The sequence below is a fragment of the Mchenga conophoros genome, linkage group LG14 (genome assembly GCF_057382185.1).
Source record: "Mchenga conophoros isolate Kocher_MC1m ecotype Shallow Benthic linkage group LG14, M_conophoros_male_GT1.1, whole genome shotgun sequence".
Lineage (NCBI taxonomy): Eukaryota > Metazoa > Chordata > Actinopteri > Cichliformes > Cichlidae > Mchenga > Mchenga conophoros.
The window spans coordinates 40,464,476-40,490,939 of record NC_140539.1 but is presented as its reverse complement, the minus strand read 5'-3'; the positions used below and the strand labels follow the sequence as shown (position 1 = coordinate 40,490,939).

General features: G+C 48.9%; 2 protein-coding genes across 2 annotated transcripts; both read left to right on the top strand.

The window, feature by feature from the left end:
- The first annotated feature begins 4,638 nt into the window (after positions 1-4,638).
- rnpepl1 (arginyl aminopeptidase like 1) lies at positions 4,639-12,001 on the top strand. Its single transcript, XM_085244555.1, has 12 exons — positions 4,639-5,021; positions 6,005-6,536; positions 6,625-6,765; positions 6,863-7,014; positions 7,465-7,581; positions 7,653-7,888; positions 8,068-8,181; positions 8,268-8,380; positions 9,362-9,470; positions 9,556-9,783; positions 10,550-10,692; positions 10,802-12,001. The coding sequence occupies exons 2-12, from the start codon at positions 6,048-6,050 to the stop codon at positions 11,096-11,098; spliced, it is 2,139 nt and encodes a 712-aa protein (XP_085100681.1). The 5' UTR covers positions 4,639-5,021; positions 6,005-6,047; the 3' UTR covers positions 11,099-12,001.
- Positions 12,002-12,233: 232 nt separating this feature from the next.
- On the top strand, positions 12,234-25,421 carry dvl3b (dishevelled segment polarity protein 3b). Its single transcript, XM_085244557.1, has 15 exons — positions 12,234-12,968; positions 14,478-14,547; positions 14,982-15,115; positions 15,200-15,291; positions 15,385-15,529; positions 16,724-16,820; positions 17,511-17,580; positions 17,905-18,044; positions 18,132-18,208; positions 20,933-21,000; positions 21,085-21,165; positions 21,237-21,371; positions 22,595-22,762; positions 22,853-23,020; positions 23,168-25,421. Exons 1-15 carry the CDS (start codon positions 12,805-12,807, stop codon positions 23,458-23,460), a joined length of 1,902 nt encoding a protein of 633 aa, XP_085100683.1. The 5' UTR covers positions 12,234-12,804; the 3' UTR covers positions 23,461-25,421.
- The last annotated feature ends 1,043 nt before the right edge of the window (positions 25,422-26,464 follow it).

The following is a 26,464-nucleotide window of genomic DNA, read 5'->3' as shown; positions in this document are numbered from 1 at the left end:
GAAGTTATTTTTACTTCCAATAGTGTTAACATGCTGCACAGGTCATGAACAAGATTTTTTTTTATGGTTTCTTTTTATGTTTGCTTATCCTGTATTCTCTTCTACGTTTAGTAATGGAGAGTGCTTATAACCCCGTTTTGATGTTAAACCTTTTTCATTCAACCAGAACAAACATGTCCGTCATACAAAACCAGAGCCAACATGGTAAATAAACGTGCCATTTAACTGCAATAGCATAGACTGTATGAAGAGAACAAAAAGTGATTCATATATCAAAATGACTTTGTTCAGAAGTTTCTGTCTGTTTTGATGTCCCTGAGGTGTCTGATCCTTCAGCCTGGTCTGTGTCCCGCAAAAGCTCCAGAGACCGTCCACAGGAAGCACAAAAAGGAGTGAAGAGGCTGAAGCTAACACCACAAAACGGGCAAAACATTTTCCAGCTATTTTTAGTGCAGCGAGCACCTTCAGGGTAATAACGAAGCGCAATGAGGAGTTACTTTCTCGACGTTTGTTGACATCCTGCGTTTAGCTGCTGCTTATTCTTCTGCCGCTAATTTAAAGGCACTTTACTGCCACCTGCTGGGCTGGAGTGTGGACCATGACGGTTTTAAGGTCTGGATATTTTCTTAAGAAAATCCCCGTGACATTTAAAAATCTGAACATCATTATCTCACCCATACTCTTTTGTAAAATCTCTTCAAACATTAACTGAACACTACTTCTCTGAAAAGCCCTCGCTTAGCTGACTACAAATCACTTTTCCGTACTACAAATATGGAGTAAGCCTAATCGTTGAGTCACTTCCGGTATTTCAGACAATCCCTTTCTGTCAAGAGCCACTTGTTAATTTGTTGCAGACTTGTTAAAATGTTTTCGGAAATGTTATTTTGTTGTTGATGTTTTAAATGTGATTTGCACTTCCCAGCCACCGTAGTATTTTTCCCTGGTTTTACTACCACACTGGGGCACATGTTCACCCTCACATGGAAGAAGTAATCTGATTGGCATGCTGGTATGTAGCATGTAGTTTGAAGCAGGGATTTCGTAGTGCCCCATGTGTAGCGCTGGAACCCAGTCAGGATGTGTTTCATCCATTTCATAGGCTGGTTTGCTGCAATAATGAAAAACAATTAGCAACTCTATAAATAGAACATTTATCTACAAAATCACTCATTAGGATGTTTGTTCTAATTTGCTATGACCTCAGAGCGCATTGAAAATAAAACTAATAGGCTATAAAGAGTAATATGAACTTATTTGGATCTTACCTGAATGAAAATGTCTGTAGCACCAATAGATATCTGGGGATGGTAGCGAACTGGATATCAGCTCGTCTCACAGCTGCTATCCAGGCTAGACGCCTTCTTTTGGTAACACCCGATACATGAGCTCCTTCGTGATGCTTCCAGGTGGGGAAAGAGTAAAAAGAGAGCCCGTTTTCCAGCTTATTCCCTTCCCGATCGTCCGATCTAACAACTGACAACACAGCAAGGACGAACCATTACTGATGCTTGCACTCCTCTAGCCATTTGTTTGGCCTGCTAAAATGGCGCCTCGGTGGTCACGCCCTCTCCAAAGCCCTGGGAGACAGTTGGTGTGGTAAGCCCCGCCCTCTATTCAAAGATGGTCGTTCACAGTGGACATAGGCTGTGTCCCAATCCAGCGACCGCACGCTTCATAGTACGGGCGAGTATTGGTCAAACTGGGCAGAAAGTCTACAAACACATAACATCCTTATAGAATATGATGTAACACTATAGATCAACTTAGCTCAGAATATATAAAGCATATAAACAGTTACAGCAATATGATGCAACAAACACAGCAGCTACTGATCCAAAATACTCAAAGCTTCATAGAACTGGAACCAACATTTATTTTAGCTCCATTCTGCTGCTGATACAGACTTTAGGTTTCTGAACATTAAACTTGTTGCTGCCTTTCATAGTGTGTAGCTTGAAGGCCCTGAGTACTCTGAGTACTTCCTCCCACACTGGAAACACTGGGATGATCACATTATTTGAACATTACCTAATAAGACTGATTCAGCACAGACAGTTATGTTAAACTTTCCTAGCAGTCCTTCACAAACAGGGAACAGTCTGTCTATTCTCTCCATCTGTCAGCTGCTGCTGGCTCTTCCTCCTCCTCTTCCTCACACACTGCTGAGTTTGTCCTGGTGGATCATCAGGGCTGCAAAGCCTCACAGATGATGTGCAGCAGTGGGTCCCTCAGTCTGTCCTCACTCTGGACACTTGCAGTCGTCACACATGGAAATCAAATGTGTGATAAGCTGCAGGATTCAAACACAAGTGTAACTTATAAACACATGTTCATACTTTTATTCCACAATCAGAGAGAAAGAAACAGAGAGAGAGTGCAGGACAGACAGACAGGTGACAGTCTCAGGTGTACACACTGCTACACAACAGCACAGAGAAGCAGGATTTAGTGTTTGTGTTATTACGAGTGTAAACAAGAAGAGTTCCAGATGGTGCAGTGGACACATGTGTGACTGCTGTGATTAAAGCATCTTTCTTTCAGCTTAACGAGTGAACCGTCAGCTCGTTCAAACACACGTTAAAGTCCGTTTGGCTCGACACCACCAAACAGAGGCAGCAATATAACACAGCTCACATTAACAGTGCAGTGAATCCTGCTTGTGCCGTGATGTTCAGGACTGCAAACCGAGCAGCATCAGTGACTTTCAGCTTGTTGTGTTTGTGGATATATGACTGACTTTAATTATCCATGAAATCATCACAATCTCTGTAAGATTAAGGTCGACTATTGAACGGCGCATATTTAAAGGCTTTAAAACCAAGTTAGTACAAACGTCACTAATGTCACATAACTTTGCCGACATGTGACCAACAGTAATGTTTTAATGTTCTTCATTATTAAACATTTGTACATAAATAAGTGACATAATATTCAGTACTTACTTTTGAAAGTTTACTCTTCGGCCGCTCCGCTTCAGGCATCCATCGTTTTTTTCCGAACAAATTATCCACACCCACCACCGCGCTATGAATTGTGGGTGGCTGTAGCTCAGGTGGCAGAGCAGGTCAGCCACTAATCAGAAGGTCGGTGGTTCGATCCCAGGCTGCCTCCTCGCTGCATGCCAAATATCCTTGGGCAAGATACTAACCCCGTGTTTGCCTACTGGTGGTGGTCAGAGGGCCCGGTGGCGCCAGTGTCCGGCAGCCTCGCCTCTGTCAGTGCGCCCCAGGGCAGCTGTGGCTACAATGTAGCTGCCATCGCCAGTGTGTGAATGTGTGTGTGAATGGGTGGATGACTGAATGTAGTGTAAAGCGCTTTGGGGTCCTTAGGGACTAGAAAAGCGCTATACAAATGCAGGCCATTTACCATTTACCATATATGGGACCACGAAGTCTACACCGGACCACACTTCAAATTTGGGGACATGAACGGTACATTTGTTGACTGCATTTGGAGTACACTTTGAATTGGGACACCCTTCGTGCGTCGCTGTGACATAATCGGTCTCCAAATGCGTGCGGTCACTGGATTGGGACACAGCCATAGATGCTTCTTTCACTCCTCGTTCAAACCGTCTGTCTTCCAGTTCAACATGTGGACACTGGCGTCCTCAAAGACTGACCTTTGACCTTTAGATGCAGATGAACAGCTGAGTCCTGTTGAGGTGGCTGTTTGGTGTCTCCAGTGTACAGCTCTGAGCTGTCCTTGCTGCACAGCTACACTACGTTTTTTAGTTTGTGTCTGCATGTGTGGCTGGGTCTGAAGGACACTGGGACGTCGTGGTGGCGAAGACTCCTGAGTCTGCCTTCCACAGGGTGGAGGTACTGCTCTGTGTGTGGGAGCTTCAATGTTAATGTTTCCATTCTCCTCAGTGTGCACAGAACACTCCAGAAAACCACGATCCTTCCACTGAGCTGATGTGTTGGCTGGTAAATGGATGAATAGACTGATACGTTGATGGGTGGATGAATGGTTGAATCGATGGATCCTCTGTGGAGGTCGTCAAGAGCACCAGATTCCTTGGTGTCCAGCTGGTGGAGAACCTCTCCTGGTTAACACCAGCTCCAAAACTAAGAAGGCCCAGCAGTGTCTCTACTTCCAGTGGAAGCTGAGGAAAGCCCATCTCCCTCCATCCATTCTCACCACCATCTACAGAGAGACTATCGAGAGCATCCTGAGCAGCTGCATCACTGTCTGGATGGTAACGGCACCGTATCGGATCACAATGCTCTACAACTGTTAGTGAGAGCAGCTGAGAGGCTGGAGCCTCTCTTCCCTCCATCAGACACCTGTCACACCTGCTGCATCTGCGGAAAGAGGTACCGGAGCATCCGGGCCCTCACTGCCAGACTGAGGAACAGGTTCTTCCCCCAGAACGTCAGACTCCTGAACACACACACACACACACACACACACACACACACACCTTAATACATCAAGTTACCTTTTGCACAACCCACTGTCATTGTTGCACTTTTCTTTTGCACTGTTTTTTGTTTTGTTTGTTGCAGTTTTTGCACACTTTGCACGTTATGTAGTCCTGTGTAGTCCTCACATGGAGCATCGTGGTCGTGGAACGAATCAATAGACTGATACGTTGATGGGTGGATGAACAGGTAACTGGATGGAGCCGCCCTCTCGCTCCGTGTACCCGCCTCCACAGCGCCACTCATCGGCCTGCATAAACTTTTTTCCCGCTGTTGTTACTTCCTGTTTAGTCCGGAGCGGAGCCTCGACTGTCCCCCGGGTCTCCGCCGGTGTCCTCTGCCTCTTTGTGTCCGTGTGTGGCCGCTCGGTCTCGGACTCACAGCTCACCTCCAGCCTCCGTCGACCCTCCGGGAGGACGCGGGTTCGGTGTCCGGGACTGCGGGTAGGAGCCGGGCTGAGCTCTCCCGGGGAGCCGGTGTCCGCCTGGTTCTTCCGCCGTGCGGTCCCGATGGATTTTACTTAAATGTGTCCCCGTGAAGCCGCAACAGTGCGCCGTGCTAATGCGCTGATTAGCCGGCTCTGCTAACCAGGTCAGTTCAACGCGCTGACCTTAAAGTGCTGTTTTCACTCACTTCGAGCTAAAGCTGCTAACTTCCAGCGCTGCTAGCCGCCACTGTAACTCCTCCGAGTCCCTAAAACTGCGCTTTAAACTGGGCTTTGAGAGTCTCCCGGGTGTCGGAGCTCTTTCGGGTCTCTGACTTAATTGGACTTGTTGTTTATATGAAGTTTAACTCCGGTTTAACAAGTAGGGCTGTTAAACACTGCCTGTCAGTGTTTGCTAAGTTTGATTAAATGTTGTTTAAATGGACTAAGAGCCAAAGTTTACTCGTGAAACAGTTCCTTAAATCTAAGAGAAGCAGGCAGAAGGTCAGCCCACGCTCAGCGAAGCCTTTATTCGGCTTTATTTTCAGTCTTCAGCGGACTGACTATTAAATTCAATGTTGTGTGATTGAGGTTTTGAATGGGGTGGGCCGGGGCTGACCAGTAAAGCTGGGTTTAGATGTGGATTAAAAGTTTTCATTTGGCCCTAAACTGTTTATAAAATGTTAAAATGATTTAAAAATACAAACTTCAGGGTTTATCGAGGATCCAGGGACACACAGGATGAGTTTTCACCGGGGGCTTAATGTTCTGTTAGGCGTAAAATTAGACGTTTCTTTAACGAGGTTTTGAATGGAGTTTTGACGCTAAGCCTCTTGTTGTGTTAAAGTTACTTATTTGGGCTAAAGTGGGCTACGCATCGAGTCCTGAGTTAAACTGGGTTAGTACCTGAGTTGTGTACTGGGTTCACTGGTGGGTGTCAGTTTACTGTGGTTAGGATTAGACTCTGGATTGGATCATGTGCTTTTTAATTGGACTAAAACTGTGAGTTAAAGGTAGTTTTGGGGAAACTGTGTTAAACTGGGGTGCTGTTGGCATCGGTACTGGGTGTTGAGCGTTGAGGCGGGCCTGGTGGGTTTCTGCTCTGTGTTCCCGACCCTCACAGGTGTGTTCTTGTTCGTGTCTCATGCAGTTGGTTCCGGTCTAAGCAGGTTTGGTCCCAGCTTTAGCTCACCATGGCAGAGCTCCACCAGGCGCCCACCTCGCTGTGCTGCTGCCGTAAATCCCTGCCGGACTCCGGGGGCCGGTGCTCCGGGGACTTGGCCCGGCCCTCTGCGGGCCTGGGTCTGGAATCCCAACGCTGCCCCCTGGTGGATGTGGCGTCCGCATCGAACTTCAGGAGCTTCCAGCTGTGTCACTTCCACCTGGACCTGCGGCTGAACTTTGCAGTGAAGGAGATGAGCGGCTGGCTGGTTCTGGACCTGGTTCCGGTGCAGCCGGGGGTCTGCTCCCTGATCCTGGACTCCCACCCTTCTTTATTGATCCACTCCATAGACTGTAAGGTGCCGGGGGCCGGGCAGCAGGAGCCCGTGTCCCTCACGTACCGTGTGGACCCGTTCACCGACTACGGCTCGTCGCTCAGCATCAGCCTGCCAACCGCGGCAGTGAAACCAGGCCGGGCGGTCCAGATCACGGTCCGCTACACCACCACGGACGGGCCGGCAGTAAGGAGACGACACGGCGTCTGTACAGCGTGAGCATGCTGAAGGTGACCACAGCGTGACCCGTGTGTGTGTGTGTGTGTGTCTGCAGATCTGGTGGCTGGACTCGGAGCTCACCTGCGGTCAGGTTCGTCCTCTGGTCTTCACTCAGGGTCACTCAGTGTGTAACCGCTCCTTCTTCCCCTGCTTCGACACGCCAGCCGTCAAGAGCACGTACACCGCCACGGTCCGGGTGAGTCACACGGAGCCCAGGTAACATCAGAGCGGTGACAGAAGGCGTTTCCTTAAACACCTGCACTCACGCCGTTTCTGCTCGTCCTCCTCGGCAGGTCCCGGATGGCGTGACGGTCCTCATGAGTGCGTCTCGGAGTTCGTACTCCAAACAGGACCGCGTCTTCCAGTTCTCCATGGAGTTTCCTGTACCCTCCTACCTGGTGGCGCTGGTGGCCGGCGAGCTGCAGCACGTAGACGTCGGGCCGAGGTCGCTCCGCGTAAAATAACGTTTTCATTATTTATCAAAATGAGTCCAAATATTGTTTCGATGTGTTTGTTTGACGAGTGAGTTTGAAACATGATACAGTAAAAATGATTTTAGGCAAACAAACAGATCATTTTTCATATTCCTGATGTTAAATCGGGGGGGGGGGGGGGGCACTCCAGGCCTCGGTGTCCTGCAGGGGTCACCCTGGGTCACACCTGAGTCACACGACGAGCTCATCACCAGGCGTCTGGGAACGTTTTCATTTAGTTGTTTAAATCAGCTGATTCGTCTAAAACCTGCAGCACTCGGAGGCTCGAGTTATTCAAGTAATGTAAAGCAGTGAAAATCAGTATGAAAGATAAACGTGAGCTAAAGGTCAAAGATGATCATAAACAAAATATTTACATCTGTGCAGAAACACATTTTGACCTTCGGCCAATCTTCTTTCAGGAGTCGTCTGTGGGCGGAGCCTTGCCTGTTGTCCTGCGCGGTGAAGAAGCTAGGGGGCAGCGTGGAGCGCTGGCTGGGCGTCGCCGAGGACCTGTTTGGACCTTACCTGTGGGGCAGGTGAGCCTCTAAGTTTCTGACCAAACTTTCTTTAAAACATCCTCGGCGATGCTGACACGGCTCGTCCTCAGGTGCGACATCGTCTTCCTCCCTCCCTCCTTCCCCATCGTCGCCATGGAGAACCCCTGCCTCACGTTCATCATCGCCTCCATCCTGGAGAGCAGCGAGTTCCTGCTGATTGACGTCATCCACGAGATCGCCCACGGCTGGTTCGGCAACGCCGTCACCAACGCCACCTGGGAGGAGATGTGGCTGAGCGAAGGCCTGGCGACGTACGCCCAGCGAAGGATCACCACGGAGGCCTACGGTAACGCTGCGTTCACCGTTTCAGAATTTACGTTTTTGTTGGCGAGATTTTAAAACATTTTCAGTTTTACGTGTTTGAACCTGAAGTCACGAACAGCTGATTATTGATTTTTAAAGTAAACACGACTTCAGCCTCAGTCCACATACTTTTGGTCACCTCGGGTTACCTGTCGCCCTCAGGTGAGCCGTTCACCTGCCTGGAGACTGTTGTGCGATTGGACGCCCTCCACAGACAGCTGCGTCTCCTTGGAGACAGCAACCCCGTGAGCAGGCTGCAGGTCAAGTTTGAGTCAGGTGACCCCCACCCACACACACACACACAGATGGAGGTGTGGTGTCCACTCGCACAGGTGAGATGACATCACTGTGACCTGTTCCAGGTGTGAACCCCAGCACGCTGATGAACCTGTTCACCTACGAGAAAGGTTTCTGCTTCGTGTCGTATCTGTCGGAGATCAGCGGAGACGTGAGACGCTTCGACTGTTTCCTCAGGGTCAGCACACACACAGTCACACACACACAGTCACACACACACACACACACACACACACACACAGTGACACAGACACACAGTGACACAGTGACACAGACACACACACACACACACAGTGACACAGACACACAGTGACACAGTGACACAGACACACACAGTCACACACACACAGTCACACACACACACAGTGACACAGTCACACACACACACACACACACACAGTGACACACACACACAGTGACACAGTCACACACACACACACAGTGACACACAGACACACACAGACACACACACAGACAGACACACACACACACAGTCACACAGACACACACAGTCACACAGACACACAGACACACACACAGACACACACACACAGACACACACAGACACACACACACACACACACACAGACACACACAGACACACACAGTCACACAGACACACACAGACACACACACACACAGACACACACAGTCACACAGACACACACACACACACACACACACAGACACACACACAGACACACACAGTCACACAGACACACACAGACACACACACACACACAGACACACACAGTCACACAGACACACACAGACACACACAGTCACACAGACACACACAGACACACACACACACAGTCACACAGACACACACACACACAGTCACACACACACAGTCACACAGACACACACAGACACACACACACAGTCACACAGACACACTCACACACAGACACACACACACAGAGACACAGACACACACACACACGCACAGTCACACAGTCACACACACTGGAGTCATACATGTGTCACGTGTGTTCGAGCAGTGACAGTTTGTTTGTGGACAGCAGCTGAGTCGCTTTCACAGTCACAGCGTCCACATACTTCTGCTCCACGTTTCCATAGATTTACATTTCATCAGGATGTTTTACATGCTGCTCAGAGTCATGTGACCAGCGTTTGCATCGTGTGTGTGTCACAGGATTACATCTCAGAGTTTAAGTTTAAGAGCGTGGTGGCTCAGGACCTCATAGACTACTTCCTGTCTTACTTCCCGGAGCTGAAGGATGCCGCCGTCGCTAAGAGAGAAGGTCAGGAGACACTTTCAGCTCACCTCATCAGCAGCCTCCTAGTCTTCTCTGTGACATCACTTCCTGTGTGTATGCTCGTCCTCAGGTCTAGAGTTTGAGCGTTGGCTGAGCGGCTGCGGCCCGCCTCTCTACGAGCCAGACCTGTCAGCGGGCGGCGCTCTTATCGGGCCCGTCCAGGATCTGTGCGACCTGTGGAGGAACGCTGACCCCCCTGACCTAGAGGCGCTCGCGACCTTTGACCTCTCGACCTGGAGCACCTTTCAGATCGTCCTTTTCCTGGACCGCATGCTGGACCACTCGCCGCTGCTGCACAGTAAGTTGCCGTAGAAACACTGCAACACATCATTCAGAGCCTGCAATAATCTGCTCGAGTGCAAAGTACTCGAGTATTTGTACTCCGCAGCATGAAACATACGAGTACTGATGAAAGGGGTCATGTGACATCCTGTTTGCTGCAAATGGTTGGTGACGAGGACGTGGGCCGTTTCTCAGTACTCACGTCTGTACTGACGTCCTCGCTAGTCTGGACTCCGTAAGTTCACACGGGAGTTCGGACTTCCCGAGAACGCAGCGCGATCGTTCTGCTATTGGAACGGCAGTGTACGTGATGACATCACAGCTCCACCCCCTCTTAATTTAACTGTTACACATGATGCAGCAGATTTACTTCAGGAAAAAGATATTTCAAAAAGTATCTTCAGCACTTTGACGGATCATCAGTTTCATACAGTGAAGCACGATCACTACATGACACGTGTCTCCCAATCAACATAGCGTTAGTAAACACTCAGGGCAGACAGCTGGTTTGGAACAAATAATCAGATCATTGTTGGAGCAGCGTTCAGGATCTCCACGCATCAGCACGCCGTTTCTGCTCCCGGTGAAACTGCTTCCTCCTGAATTTAAATATTTTGATGTTAGATTTGTTACTTTGACGGGAACAGTACTGCGACTGATGCCGGAGCACAAGTACAGATGTTGAGAAACTGCCTTGATGTTCCTCACCGCGCAGAACACAGGAAGTGATGTGACAGGTGTCCACTGAAGGTTCAGTGATGAATGATGATGTCACTGCGCAGGTGTGATGGCGAGCCTGTCGGACTCGTACTCGTCGCTGTTCGACGGGCTGAACGCCGAGGTGCAGATCCGCTGGCTGCAGATGGTGGTGAGGAACAGCTTCTACCCCGACCTGCCGCGAGTGCGAGCCTTCCTGCACAAACACGTAAGTTCCGCCCACCTGCCTGTTGCGACGTTGAGCCGATCAGAACAGACATGGTTTTAAGGGGGTCGCTCAGCTACTCTGTCACATGTTTGCCCCTCCCTCTCCGCAGACGTCCAGGATGTACACAGTGCCGCTGTATGAGGACCTGGTTGCTGGGGTGATGAAGTGTGTTGCCGTGGAGATCTTCTACCAGACACAGCGGCGGCTGCACCCGAACCTCAGACGCACGCTGCAGCAAATCCTGTTCCAGACCAGCTCGACCAATCAGAATGGCTCCGCTCTGCCTCCCTCCTCCGGCTCCACCCCCCCGCAGGAGCCAACCGCTGCCGTGGCGACTGCCTCCCCTGGCGGAGCCACCGGGACAACTGCCACCATTGCTCTGCGTGATGTCAACGTCTCGGCGTGATGCCCGGACTACAGGAAGTAGAAACAATCAACAGGAAGCCTCACTCCAGATGTTTTAAAAGGGTTGATGTGGGTCAAAGGTCACTGCTTGAAAGCTTGACCTGTGTCTGGCGCTCCCGAGGAGGGCCCTGGTTGGACCCTAGAGTGTTTTTATGCGACTGACGACAGAGCAGAGGTCAGGTCGTTCTTCTCAGCTTCTGGCAGAAACGCGCCACCAGAGCGGCGTCGTGTAATTAGGTTGCGTTCGTGCTAACTCGCTCAGCGACTAGGCTGTGTGGGCGGAGTTCGACCGGGCAGGGACGGAGACGCCATGCTTGCTGATGATTCAGTGAGAAAAACATTTCAGCCTTACGCTCGTTCTCTGCCCGTGCGCTCACTGCTGGTTGGTTTCGCCGTGAGTGCCTTTGCCTTGTTGAAGTCTCTGCCCCCATCACTGTGTGGGCGGAGCCTCTGTGACAGTGTTTAAACTCTACCTCCGCTTGTGTGGACTCACCTGAAGGACCTCAGAACACCAGCAGATCACCTTAACGCTGCCTTCGTGCAGCTGGGAACACGCGGCCTTCTGTCTGTCCTGGCTCTGAAACGTCCCACCGACACTGAACGCCTCCTCGCTCTCTGAATGTTGAAGATAACCTCATGTTTACCTGACCTCTGACTAAACGAGCCCACGGACCGGTCCGATGGGCGAGCTCGTGTTGCCTGTTTGTTTTTACTGTTTTATGGACGTTTGTTTTTATGAACTGCTGACCCTTTAATAAACACCGATATCCAATCAGAATCCATGGAGAAAATTCAGAACCGAATGAATGCATCTTTTATTTATATTCATGAATTAGCGTGTCAATAACTGAAACTGTTTCCTGTTTGATCACGTGTTTGATTTACAATAAAATGATTGTCTCTATGGGTGCTTTCACTCTCAGATCAGGCCGGAAAAGTCGGACGTGTTAGGCGTTAGCTTGAAGGGGCATAAGTGCCGGAAGCTCTGAGGCCTTCCGTTCACAATAAAAGCTGGAGGAGCGGTCCGTTACAGGATGATTCAGCGGTTCGTTTGATCTCGTCCGAGCAGCGGAAGCCGGAAACTCGTCACGGGCTCGAGTTTATTCAGGGGTTGGATTCTGCTGTGAGCTCATGAATTCAGCCCGGATACAGGTGAGGGACGTGACGTCACAACCAGGACGGCGGGAAAAAGAAAAGCGTTTCTGGGTCGAGGACATTTGTTCTGTACCTTCAGGGAGTTTGAATATGCGGACCTACAAAATAAATTGGTAAACGTAATTTAAAAAATAAGATAAAATAACTACATAACATATAATTAATAAATAAAACTGATTAAGAACAAAAAGCCCCAAAAGAAACATGACCTTTAACGTGGAGACTGAACCTCTGACGTTGTGACGTAATAACGTGCAGGTGTGTGTGTGTCATCATTTCTCAGAGTCCAGATATTCTTTTTATTTTTGCCTGTGTTCATTCAGCTCTTATTCTGAAGGGTCCGAGCGGAAGTGTGTTCGTGCGTGTGTGTGTGTCTTGACGGCGTCGGGAGGAGACGGAGCATCAGACACGCAGAAGCTGGACCGACACATCTGGACCGAGAGCGAAATCTCTGGAGCGGAGACGCGCACGAACGGAGCGCGGGCGCGCGGACAGGTGCACAGCTGTGTCTCCTCAGCGTCATCCCGTGACCGCCAAGCCGGGCTCGCGGGCATGGCGGAAGAGACCCGCGTCATCTACCACCTGGAGGACCAGGACACCCCCTACCTCGTCCGCATCAACGCGCCCGCGGAGCGCGTGACCCTGGCGGACTTTAAGCACGTGCTGAACAAACCCAACGTGAAATTTTTCTTCAAGTCTGTGGACGACGACTTCGGGTGAGTCACGTGGTCCGTGCGCTCATTGATCCGTGGTCGGGTGAGTGTATTGTTCCCGTCACGCGATGTTTGTTATTCTTAAGGTACAATCACCCTCCTGCGCATGTCAGGGTGGAGCAGCTGAAGCTGACCCTCAGCAGCAGCAGCAGCAGCAGGACCTCAGGCACCTAACAGGGAGCGCCCCCCACCTGCCTCCTGTCCAGGTGGAACAGGTGTTGTCCCCTCAGAGCTTGAGGTCAGAGGTCAGCCTGGAGCCACGCCTTTGGCGCCATCGGGGGTGCTCCGCCCTCTTTCCAGTCCTACACTTGGAGAAACCTTAAGGTGGCAGCAGCAGAGCCCGGTCGGAGCCTGGTGCTGAGCTGCTCCACCCGATGCTGCACCTGTGGCCTCGGGGTCAAAGGTGGGCAAGTCCGCTGTACCGCACGTGTGCAGCAGCTGTGGTGGACAAGGCGGAGACTGGGTGGTTCTTCCTGACAGGAAGTTCTCTGGAGAACATGTTGCTCCGCTTCATCCACCCACTTTCAAATCTGTTCACATCTGTGGCGTCCCCGTGACATCGGGCTCCCCAACATGTTCCCGCCCTCCGGTCTGAGGGTGGCCCTCCGGGGCTCCTTCTGCACGTTTCACTTACTCTGGTTTTTGCTGTTTTCACGTGAAAGAGCTTTTATGGAGCGGCGCTGTGACGTGGGCACGCTGCAGCAGGTTCCACGCCTCAAACTCGTCTTTGTATTTGTGTGGTTGTAAACCCTTCTGCACACACAGGTCACAGTCTGTGCAGTTACACACTGCTGTGTGTCCAGCAGTCCAGCCTGTGCTTCAGTTTGAGCTCTCCTCATTTTTATTCACTCATTTACTCTGAACAGCTGATGAAACAACTGTTTAATAATCTGAGTTTCTATAATCTCACACACACACACACACACACACACACACACACACACACACACACACACACACACACACACACACACACACACACACACACACACACAGGGCTTTTATGACAGACTGTACGGCTGCGTGGAGATGCAGAGCTGGTTTCAGGGCTCGGATTATAACCAGGTTCAGGTTTGGGGGATGGTGTCTGTGACTATGTGTCCTCACAAAGATAGGCAGACCAGCACATGTGTGTGACCCCTCTCAGCTGATGCTGCGATGATCGATCGTTCTGCTCAGTATTGATCTGTGACTCTGAGTGTAACAAAGAGGAGGAGAACACCCGGCGGGGTTTGTGTCCCCGCCACAGCTGCAGTAATACTCAGATTGTGAATATGAGATGTATGTAGCAACCATAACACCGCCCACTTTAGACCCTCAGCGTTGTTGTCGTGATGTTAGTCCAGTTTGTTTGCATCTCTCTCCTTCTAATTGGCTGCCCCTCACAAATATGAGGTTTTGATAGCAGGTGGGTGTGGCTTTTGTCTACCTGATATGCCCACATGTGCTATTAGATATTTTTAGAGTACTTATGTTTAATTTTCTTTCATGGCTAATCCTGATGTGTTACAGGGTGGTCAAAGAGGAGATCAGCGATGATGACGCCAGGCTGCCCTGTGTGAACGGACGGGTCGTCTGTTGGGTCAGTAACACACGAACATGGTACAGCTGAGTTTATGAGGACTGTTGACGATGATTGAGGACAAACTCTAAAATCGTTCCTTTGTCTCAAAACGACACAGTCAGCCAAAGCACACACCTGCAGGCACACCTGCATGCACACCTGCATGCACACCTGCAGGCACACCTGCAGGCACACAACAGCTTTTTTCAGTCACATTAAAAGACTGAAAACACATTTTGTTGTGTTATTTATTGGATAACTGGAAGACACTGAATGGATTCTAATTAGAAGCTTCCCCACTCTTAAACCTTTATTACAGAAAATTCTTTGTCCCCACAATGTCAGTTGTAATTTGTGTCCTCACAGTGGTGGTAAACAGGCACAACTCGCACACAAACACACACACAGGTGTGTCCTGAGCCTTCAGGTGTTCATCATGTCTCTCCTTGCAGTTGGTGTCATCAGACACCTGCCAGCTGGATTTCAGAGGTTCAGATGTCCAGTCTGTGGTCACGCCCACCAATTTAGCCCCGCCCCCTATAGAGAGGACAGGTGGTATCGGAGACTCCAGACCGCCATCCTTCCAGTGAGTACACCGGGGCCCAGAATGCAACACGTGTTGTAGTGCAGGCCTCAATGCTGACAGGAAGTGATGTCATGTCTGTCTCAGTGCTGCCACTGTGAGCCATGATGAGCTGCAGGGGTCAGAGGTCAAACCTGCTGTTTCAGAGAGGCTGCAGAGGAAAGATGTGGGTGAGCAAGGTAAGATGCAGAGAGAGAGAGGTGTCACCTGCACACCTATTAAACAGTGACAGGCATTTCCTGCCATCTGCTGATTGGCTGTGGTCTCTACAGGTGATCGCCTGAATGGCCACGCCCACTGCCCAGCTGATAAGAGGGGGGTGGAGCCAACAGGTGGCGGCGACAGTTCATCGACCCAGCAGAGCAGCGAACTGGAAACAACCAGTTTCTGCTCCTCTGAGGAAGACTCAGGAGGAAGGTCAGTCTCACTCACAGACACGCCTACCTGTACCTGTGAGGACCCTCAGTGAACTCTGACCTCTCGATGATGCTCATAATCAGCAGGTTAACACTTTCCCTCTGCTTTAAGTATGTAAGGTAAGCTCATGACATCATCAGCAGACCTCGCTGTGATTGGTGGGTTTGCTATGACATGCACTCGCCGCCCTTGGGTCTGCTTCTTCTGCTCCAGTAATCCTGTTCACACGCCGCTCTCCTTCTCCTGCTCTGATTGGCTGCTGCAGGTCAGGTGACTAGCGCTGCAGTCTGTATTGTCCCGCAGATAAAAGCGTCCCAGCTCATCCATGAGCAGAAATAATGTGTTCCCGCCTCTGTCCGTCCGTTTTTGCAGGTTTTCTCTGGATTTTAGATTTTTTTTAGTTTTAAATTTGAGCCTCGCAACATTTTTATGAAACATCGCTCACAGGTATGTGCATGTCACCTTTCTTTTAATGATCATAGTGATAAAAATAATCATGTATTTATTTGGACTTAATCTGTGAACAAATGATGTTTATTTTGATGACTGTTGTTAAACTTTCATCAATAATTTTTAATATTGATGATAATAATAAATGACAGCGACGACTTTTAGTCTCACTTCCTTTTATTCATTTTATTAACATAAAATCAGACCTTTCGGACGTTTCCAAAAACAGACAGTGAGTTTATGTCCAGTGAAGGTAACAAAGTGATACCCTCGGCACAGCGGTGATGCTCTGTGGCGTGAGTCGTGACACGCTCGTTTCCCACATCCTGACCAGACAAAGAAATTAGTTTGGCGAGGAAACGTTTCCCCCCGAGAGCCGACTGAAGCTCAGCCAGCGAGGCTCGATGTACAGCAGGCGTGGCCAGCTTCAGCTTCCCGATGACGTTCCTAAGCCAGCATTCGGGATACACACAAACACATATACACATAAAGGGGGAAACAGGGGACTGAGAGAGGAGCCGAGACAACAAACAAGACACAACAGATCTCAGTGAAGGCGCGTGGGTTCGTGCGTCCGCTTTCCTTCAACACATCGAGCTTTTTTCCTGTTTGTTTGTACAAATATTTACATTTTGTCTTTAATTTTTCCCGACTGAGTGACCACGCCCAACCACACAGGTATCTGTAAGCTGTGAAGTCAGTCGGACTGAACCAGGTGTGCTTCCCTCTGTGACATCATTTCAGGTTCAGCCAATCAACAGAGCAGAGCAGCTCCTCACCGCGTCTCATCAGGCGTCAACGCCGCCGCCACCGGAAACCCAAAACACAGCGGATGGAGAGGGTAAACACACACGCACGCACGCACACTGACATCAGATGGCGTTATTGACAGAGTTCAGACACTTCCTATTTTTTCCTGTAACAAACGACTTGATTGGTCGGAGGCCATCGGCGCCTCCTCAGCTGTGGCGGCGCTGCACAGGAAACAGATGTGAGTTTTCAGGCGACCTGTGGGAGTGTGCAGGGTTCAAAGGTCAGACAGACGGACCAACAATGGTCAGGGTCACTGTGTGGAGGCCTGTGGGGTCTCGTGCGTTGGTTACCATGGTGACAACATTCCTGCTCTCAGGTGATTTGTTAATCCTCACAGGTCAGGTGACAAACCAACTTCAGTGAAAGTCTTTTCTACTGAATTCTAATGCAGCGGTTCTACTCACATCTGCAGGCTGGTTTTTGCCTCCTCGTACCTGTGCGCACACGCAGGTGCTTTAATGTGGGCGGTCTTTGTGATCAAAGCCGTCTGACCTTTGAGCTCACGGAGGTCAGAGTCAGTCATGTGACTGGTCCAGGCTGACAGCAGGTGCCGCTGATGAGTCGGTCAGCTGACTCAGGACTGCGGACACCTGTGGACTCTGTCAGTGACGTTACCTGATGAACTTCCTGTCTGAGGGGGCCGTCCTTCACCTTCCTCTACTGTCTGTCTGTCCGTCCGTCTGTAACTGTCTCCTCTCTCTGTCCGTCTGTCTGTCAGTCTGTGTCTTTCAGCAGTGTCACTGACTCCACCATGTCGCTCAACATCATCACTGTAACTCTCAACATGGGTGAGTACGCTTCAGTACGGGTGAGCGCTGCTGCCGATCACACCGTAGCCCCGCCCTAAACCCTCCCCTGCTTCCTGTTTCCCTGAAACTCCAACTGGACCAAAAGTAACTTGCTGCTTGTTCAGTCACAGCTGGAAGCACGAGCTGAGCAGCACGCTCATGCAGGAGCACAGTAAGAAGTCGCCTCCTGCAGGACATTAGAGAGAACGCAGGTTTAAGAAGCTAGAGTTATTATGGAGCGGCTGTTAGCTCGCAGTGACAGGGATGTTTGCACGTAGCAGCAGAGCTCAGGGTAACCCTGCTGTGTGCCTGCCTGTCTGTCAGAGAGGTACAACTTCCTGGGCATCAGTATTGTCGGTCAGAGTAACGACAGAGGGGACGGAGGCATTTACATCGGCTCCATCATGAAGGGCGGAGCGGTGGCGGCGGATGGACGCATCGAGCCGGGAGACATGCTGCTGCAGGTGCCGCTCATGCCGTTTAATCCGCTTCCTGTTTTAAAGGTGGTGGTGAGAAGGCTCACGATGCTGTGTCGTATGTGTGTCCGTCAGGTGAACGACATCAACTTCGAGAACATGAGCAACGACGACGCCGTCCGAGTCCTCCGAGAGATCGTCCACAAACCGGGGTGAGACCTTTTGCTTCATCCGTAAGTTCGCCATGGTAACCAAGGCCGATCACGTGGTTTAAAGTCAGCTTTGATTTATCTGACAAATGAATCCGTGCGGGAGCTCAGGTGTTTTTCCTGCGTCGCAGTGGAGACGCTGCATCAAAGGAACGCTTTAACCAGACCGTCGAGTCTGTCAAAGCGGTCAGCTCCGAGTTGGGGTTCATCCGATTCTGCTGCTTTGGTCTGAATGAAATTAACAGCAGGTGCTCTGAGCTAGTGTTCGCCAATCTTTTGGAGCCACGGCACATATTTCACATCAGAAAAATCCATTACAGTTACTGTTTAAAAAGGTGGTATTCAGAATACAGTTACTTGAAATGAATGGATTACACAACGGTCTTTTCCTGTTTCATAACTTAGGCTGTCCCCTCTCCATCTTTGGTAATTTCATGCCAGTGGAAACCCAAATAAAACGCTCATTGAGAGGCTCTAATGCCTGTACAGCCTTACCTAATGTCCACCTGCTGTTACTCGTTTATATTAAGATTTAAACATCTAGTTGGTGTTGGTGTGGAGAGTAACCTTCAGTAATGAATCACACAGCAATAGGACATTTATGTAGTTGTAAAAAGCATGATATTAAGTAATCCAAAGTATTCAGAATACGTTACAAAATACATTTTGGGGCATGTGATCTGTAATCTGTAGTGGAATACATTTTAAAAGTAACCTTCCCAGCACTCCTCCTGGATGGCCTCTACGTACCATTGCTAGAAGGTTTGATGTGTCTCCCAGCACGGTCTCAGGACCATGCAGAGAGATGGGCAGTTATGGGTGGACAGGGCCGTAGAAGGCCCTTAACCCATCAGCAGGACCGGTAAATGCTCCTCTTTGTAAGGAGGAACAGCGTCCTCAGAGCTACAGACCTCCAGCAGGACACTGGTGTGAATGTCTCTGACCAAACAATCAGAAACAGACTAACGAGCGGGGTCTGAGGCCCCGACGTCCTCTAGTGGACCCTGTGCTCACTGCCCGGCACCGTGGAGCCCGACAGGCATTAGCCATAGAATACCATAATTGGCAGGTCCACCAATGGTGCCCAAACTTTCCACAGACGAGAGCAGGTTCACTCTGAGCACATGTGACAGATGTGAAGGGGTCTGAGAACGTTATGATTTCATACTGGGTATGGTGGGTTTGGTGATGGGGAGAATAGAATCACATAAAATAGAATAGCCTTTTATTGTCATTGTGCACATACAATGAATATTTTGGGCAGTCATTGGCTGTGCTCTGCCGTCACTGATGGTCTGGGGAGGCATATGGTAAATGGACTGATTCTTATATAGTGCGTTTTTACTCTCCTGGAGTACTCAAAGCGCAGTACTCCAGGTTACAAGACGAACTGCCAACTCTTGAGACACGGTCGCCCCATCCGAACGAGAGGGGCACAGGTGGAGGGAGCAGAGGTAGTGATGGTGGAGGACTTTGAATACCTGGGATTGACCATCCACAGAGAGGTGAAGAGGAGAGTGCAGGCAGGGGGGGTGGGTGGAGGTGAGTGTAACCGAAGGAGAAGTTTGTTTGTTTTCTTTTTATTGAGCATCAACAATGTAGTACGAAGATATACATGTAGCAAGGCCACAATGCTCCTTCTATATATCTACCCCACCCCAAGAACATGTTGGACAGCGATCCAGAGGGGAAAAATTTAAATACATAAATGAATAAAGTGAATTTAAATGAGGTGCAAGGAAATTCACCATATTTGAAGATGTGCACTTAAAGGGAAGTTTGCACAAAATGAATCACAATCACACAGAAAAAGGATGTACGGCAGCTGTCAAGCATCTATCAGGTGGGTATGGTTTTAATTTTCTCTAAATGTTTTAGCGATGTATCCCAAACAGCAAAGAATCTCTCCTTCGACCCCTTGAGAGCGTACTTATCTTTTCCAGCTGTATGAACTGTGTCAGGTCACTGAACCACAGAGCCGCTTTGGGTGGCTTCTTTGACTTTCAATGCAACAATATCCTTCTGCGTGCAAGCAGTGTAGTGAAAGCGATTGTGTTTTTATGACTTCCTTAATGTTCCATGTCCTCTATCTCTAGCACCAAATATACCCATAGCTGCATTGGGTTGAAGCTCAACATTCAATGCTTCAGACAGTGTTTTGAAAATTGCTTTTAAAGTTGGACATGACCAAAACACGTGTTAAATCTGCAGAGGGATTTCTACATCTCTCACAGCTTGCATCTATGTTTGGAAATATTTTGGCCAGTCTTGCCTTGGAGTAATGAATGCGGTGTCGAATCCTGAACTGTATGATGTTTAATTTGGCACAGAAAGTGCTGTTGTTTACTCTTAAAAGAGCGCTCTCCCAGGTCTCCTCCTCTAAGTCCACCCCCAGCTCATCCTCCCAGTCCGCTTTGATCTTTGGCATTGTTATTCTGAAAGGAGGCTATACAATTACTAGTTCTTCAGATTAGACCTTTAGGCTTAAATGTCAGGTTCAACAGATCATCTACAGCAATAAGTGGAGTTATATTTGGAAAGTCAGGGTTATGATGCTGAAGGAAGTGGCGAACTTGAAAGTATCTAAATAAGCTGAACGAGGGAGGTCAAGTTTGTGTGACAAATCCTGAAAACTTGCCAAGACACCGTCTATGTACATGTCAGAGGCTGCTGTGTGAATAAAGTTACAGTTTGAATAATGACCGATCTGTGTCATCTTCCTTTCAGTCCGGTGACACTAACCGTGGCAAAGTGTTGGGATCCGAACCCGCGAGGCTGCTTCACGTTGCCGAGAAGTGAGTTATCGTCGGTATTTGTTTGGCACACAAGAGGTGTTACATAAAGTAAAATGATTACATGACACATCCAAATCTCCACAGGCGAGCCAGTCCGTCCCATCGACCCTGCTGCCTGGGTGTCTCACACCGCCGCCATGACGGGGAGGCTCCTCCCACTATACGGTATTACACCCACCATCCTCTGCACCTCCCGTCACCTGTCCATCAGATGCTAACCTGCTACTTTTTTCCAGGCGTGAACGAGGAGAACCACCTCAACATCCACAGTGACATGACCATGGTTGTCAAGGCGATGGCCAATCCCGAGTCTGGCCTGGAGGTCCGAGACAGGATGTGGCTGAAGATCACCATCCCCAACGCTTTCATCGGTAAGAAGTCCGGCTCATATTTTGGTCTGAATCCTGGAACCGTGACCTTTAACCTCTGATGACCATCATGTGTGGGTTCAGTCACTTAGGAAACCTCATCGTCTCGTCTTCACGTACTCGCTCTTCGCTCTGACCTGGTCTCCGCCCTCAGCCGATCCAGACCGTCCCTCCACTCTGTGACTTTTTACACCACCAATGTTAGAGCTACGAATGACGTCCGTCACACACAGTGGCCCTTTGTGTGGTACCCTCAGCTCGTTTAGCCTGCGAGCCAGCGCGGTTTACCGGGACGTGGCCGCCGGCCGAACCCACACTCCCCTGTAGGAGCAGGCGCTCGCTCTGGTATCCCCGTGTTGGTGTTGTTCCTGAATCGTCAAAGCTAACGTTGGTCTGGGTTCAACGTGGCAGGTGACCTGTCACGTTGTTGTGATGTCATTGTTTTGGACCATGGGAACAGCACCGCCCCCTTTTTGGGATTTTTTTCCCGAGGGGACAGCAACAGGTTTTTTTCCACATTGCTATGACATCACAACAATGTGATTGGTCACTGGCCATGTTGAACCCAGACTAACGTCTTGATGCATTCTCAATCATCCAGGAAAGTAAATCTCCAAAATGTTGGTCCAAGTGACTTCTTCAGAGAAGACTGAAGAAGTCACTTGGATGAGTGACGAAACGTTTCTCCCACAAAACGCTACGTCCAGATGAACAGAATCAACTTTTTGGAGAACCCAGACTAACGTTAGCTTTGAAGTTCCAGATGCGACAGCAGCTAGCAGTACTAGCGTAAGAGTACGGAGAGGTATGTCGCCCGCGGGGTGCCATGGTAGCAAAACCATCATCATCAGTGTGCCAGGCATTTTTTAACCACACTGAAGTGTGCGGGTCCCGAGATAAACCCTTATCAGCTTTGAGATGAGCAACTAAGGTTCTAACCAATGAGAGCACAGGATACTACACTGGTAGTAAATACGCTGGAGGGTTACCTAGGCAACCACAGTGTGCTAGCGAGGAGCCGTCAGACAATGAATGGCGCCCTGTGAGGACGTTCACTCCACGAGGCTCGGAGAGCGAGCAAGTACCAGTTAGAGCTGGTTCTGGTTCCAGGGACGTTCCTCGGATCCCCGCAGAGCTTTGGTGGCTGGACTGCAGCGAGGGCTGGTTTTAGGAAAGCGGGAAGTTATGTGTGCCTCACCTTTGACGGCCTCCCTCCGCCCCTGCAGGTTCAGACGTGGTGGACTGGCTGCACCGCAACGTGGATGGCTTCATTGACCGACGCGAGGCTCGCAAGTATGCCAGCAACCTGCTGAAGGCCGGGTTCATCCGACACACCGTCAACAAGGTGACCTTCTCCGAGCAGTGCTATTATGTGTTCGGAGACCTCTGTGGAGGTGAGGGCAGGAAGTTAAAACCATTTCATAATAAGAGCGTGAGTTTGAGGTTTCTGCTGCGCTGATCATGACTCTGTGCTTCCTCCTCAGACATGGCTGTGATGTCACTGATGGATCAGGAAGGAGCCTCCACACGAGGGTCTGACTGCGACCAGCTCACCTTCCCCTACCAGTACCCCATCCCCCACCCCTACAGCTCCCCCCACCCGCTCCACCAGCTGCCGGCCCTTGGAGGAGGAGGAGGCCCATGTAGTGAAGGTAACAAACGTGCTCGTGTACAAACACTCGCAGTGGGTTCTGATTGGCTGTTACTGATCAGCTGGCCGCTCTTGTCCAAATATGGTCGCTGTGAAATGACTGACATCATGATGTCTGAAGTAATGATGGTTTGTTGTGACCTCACAGGAAGCTGTAGCAGCGGCTCGAACTGCAGCGATAATCAGGAGGAAGGAGCAGGAGGGAGCGAATTGAGAGCCTCCAAACAGGAAGCGAGTGCCTCTCCTGAGAAGCGTCTGGAGGCGGAGCCTCTCAGTGACAGTCGTGTCCAGCGACCTCTGAGCTGCTTTGAAGACCTCCTGCCGTCATCTAGAGGTCAGCACCATGACCTTCCAACAGCCCAGCCTGGAGTCTCCGCCTCCCGCCAGTCCTTCCGCATGGCCATGGGAAACCCCGGCGACTTCTTTGTGGATGTCATGTGATCACATTGGGAACTGGAAACGTTTCCGTGATTATAAACTGTTGAGTTCGTAGTTTGAATGAAGCTGATTCAGGAAAGTTTGCTCTTCGTCATATTTAGATTTTATTTATGAACCTCCACTGTGAAGCGGCACACCTTTGACCTCACCTGCCTCCAGCACTGTCCAACCCGCCATCCTCACGTGTTTGAAGATCGGAGCAGCTCAGAGGCCGGGAGCGTTTGATTTGATCCGTTATCACGTCAGGACCTCGCTCTGAGGCTCTTCTGTTCTCCATCGACGCGGGGTTCTCTGGTTCCTGTCCGTGAGGATGTCGCAGAGGGAAAGCTGAGCTTCGTCTCCAGAAGTTGCTGGATGTTGAATCGTGTGCCGGGTTGGGCTCGACAGGAGATCCAAACCGGAAGCAGAAGCAGGTTCAGGTCAGCGAGAGGAAACGGGAACTAACTGCAGATACGCCCTGCCAACCCGGCTGTCGTCCGCAGGCCTGCAGGTCCAGCAGGTCCAGCTCACTGACGGTTCCTCGAGTCCGTGCTGACCCGGTTTCCTGCGCACACTTCAGCTGCTCGTGTCTTCGGGTCACTTGTTTATTAGTGACAGCAGAGTGAATGAGACGTTTGAAAGTATAGAAAAGCATAAACACCAAACCTGAAAGAAATAAAAACCCAGTGAAACCAGCAACATGGTCGGAGGATGGTCCTTCTTGCTCCATCACAGCTTTCAGAGAAACGCTGTGTGTCCTCTGCAGACATTTGAGTTGTTTAAAACAATAAAAGTCTTTGAAATGTGTGAAATGCTTCTCTCCGATCTGCACGCTGAGCTGATTACAGTAGGCTGTTTGAACGATGGGTGGCGCTGGACAAAAACTACAAAACACAGAGGCCTCATGGGCCGTGAAGGCTCTGTGAGACAGGTGAACACCACCCAGAGTAAGAATCTGGTTAGATACCAGTGTGTGTTACCTGGCTTCATGGACAGATAGAGCTGGGTGAAAATGTATGCTATGTCTTCTGATGATACTGCCTAAGGGAAGCATGTATAATGTAGGGCAGAGCTGGTCAGAATTGTTTTATTTTTTATTCATGTGGATATAGTGCATATGACATAAATATCACAAGTTTATTTTTAAAACAAAATAAACGTGTTATTTTTCATGTGATGTGCATTTATAGACATACATGTTCAATATCCACATGAATAAAAATAATAAAGTAACTTATTCATTTATACCGGTAGTGTAAAAGTCAAAGACTAGGAAATATTTTCCACGTGTGTGACCAATAAAGGTTATCTTATTATTTGAAAAAACAATCTAGAACATGTAAAAACAGAGAATTGTGTCAGGTGACCCCGAAGACCTTCAATCGGAACTTTTCCACTCAGAAACAAAACACGCCTCTTTCATTACTGCGTTGTAGTGAACACCAGTGGTGGAGCGGGGCGGGCTTAAGCCCGGGTCTTTTTGTCAGAGGCCCGGGGTCTTTTGGAGTGTAATTTCTTCATAGTTAGATGTCTGGCTGACAACTGTATAAAACAAAAAGTACACACAATATTCGAAGCACATAGTGCACACTGTGGGAATTTACGACTGTGTGTAAATCCCCCCTGATATTGGTATGATCCGAGCTCAGGCACTAACCGGGGCGGGGCAGCTGCTGCCTGTGAGTGCTCTGTTAGAGAAGCGCAGACAGAGGAGAGCTGAAGTTTGAGCAGGTACCAAAGCAAATCATTCGTACTGTACAAATAATGTAAATATGACGGTGCATCATGAAAGATTGATATCAAACTGATCACTTGACCCATATTACGTTACTTGTTCTTCAAGTGAATCAACAAATGGCGAAATGAAAAGCCGAACAACAACAATGCTGTTTCTTTAGAGAGTCTCAGCTTACATGTGTTTATTTCATATTTTCAGTTGTTTCCCTCCACGGCTAAATAAACTCTCTAAACTGGTTTCAGTAATGCACTGATGTACAAGCATGGACATAAGGAGCTTCTTTCAAAGAAAAAACTCTGGCAGATGTTATTTTATATATTATGCTTTGTATGTTGTTCAGTATATTTCTATGAAAACAAGAGGAACTTCAACACACAGCAGGATATTCACAGTTTAAACCAGATATTTACACTTTAGGGAGAAAACAAAACATTTTTACTGTACAACATCAATTTAGAGTCAACTTTTGTTTTAGATAAATATTGAAACATCTTTTGAATTAGTTAAATGTCAGAATAAAGAGAGACAGAGCTTCTGTTTTTATCACTTTCATTAAATTTAGGAGTACATGTACACTAAGTTTATTGTAAATTAATAAGAAAACTCCAGACGATTCCATTCTGAGCTGAAGAAGCTTCTGATTGGTTCGTAGAGTCCATGTGAGTAAACTGGTGGCACAGCTGTGGATGCATATAAGGCAAAACACAGAGCCTGTTTCTGTGACATGGGAACATCAGGAGATGTCAACCAAAACACCAGGAACAGAACTGTGGAGCTCCATAAGTGTGGCTCAGTTTGAATACAATTTGGTGCCATTTACAATTAAGAAATACAGATAGTTTCTCTCTTTACTCTTAAAGTTAACAAATATGTTTTTATATTTATCTAAAAAATAAACATTTAGTCTGATTTGATGTTACAATTAAAAAGTGTTTTTATCTGAAGAGTTTGTAAATATCTGTATAACTGTATATTTGATGATTGTCAGCACAAAGAGGAAGAGAGGGAACAAGAGCAGGTGAGACTCACATGTTAGTCAAATGGTTGTTTACCAGAAGTATCAGCGTATCACAGGTCCTCATGTATCTCGTACCTCGTGTTTCTTTTTAGGTTTGCTATTTTTCAAATTCTATATTTATTAAGTTCTGCAGCTTGTTTGCACAACAAGGCTAAATAATTATATAAACTTTGGTAGAATTAAAAAAATAAGTGTAGTGCAGGTCTATGATGATTTTTAGTGCTGCTATCATCTAGTTCTGATTCTGGTTCTGTCTTGGTTAAGTCCTCAGT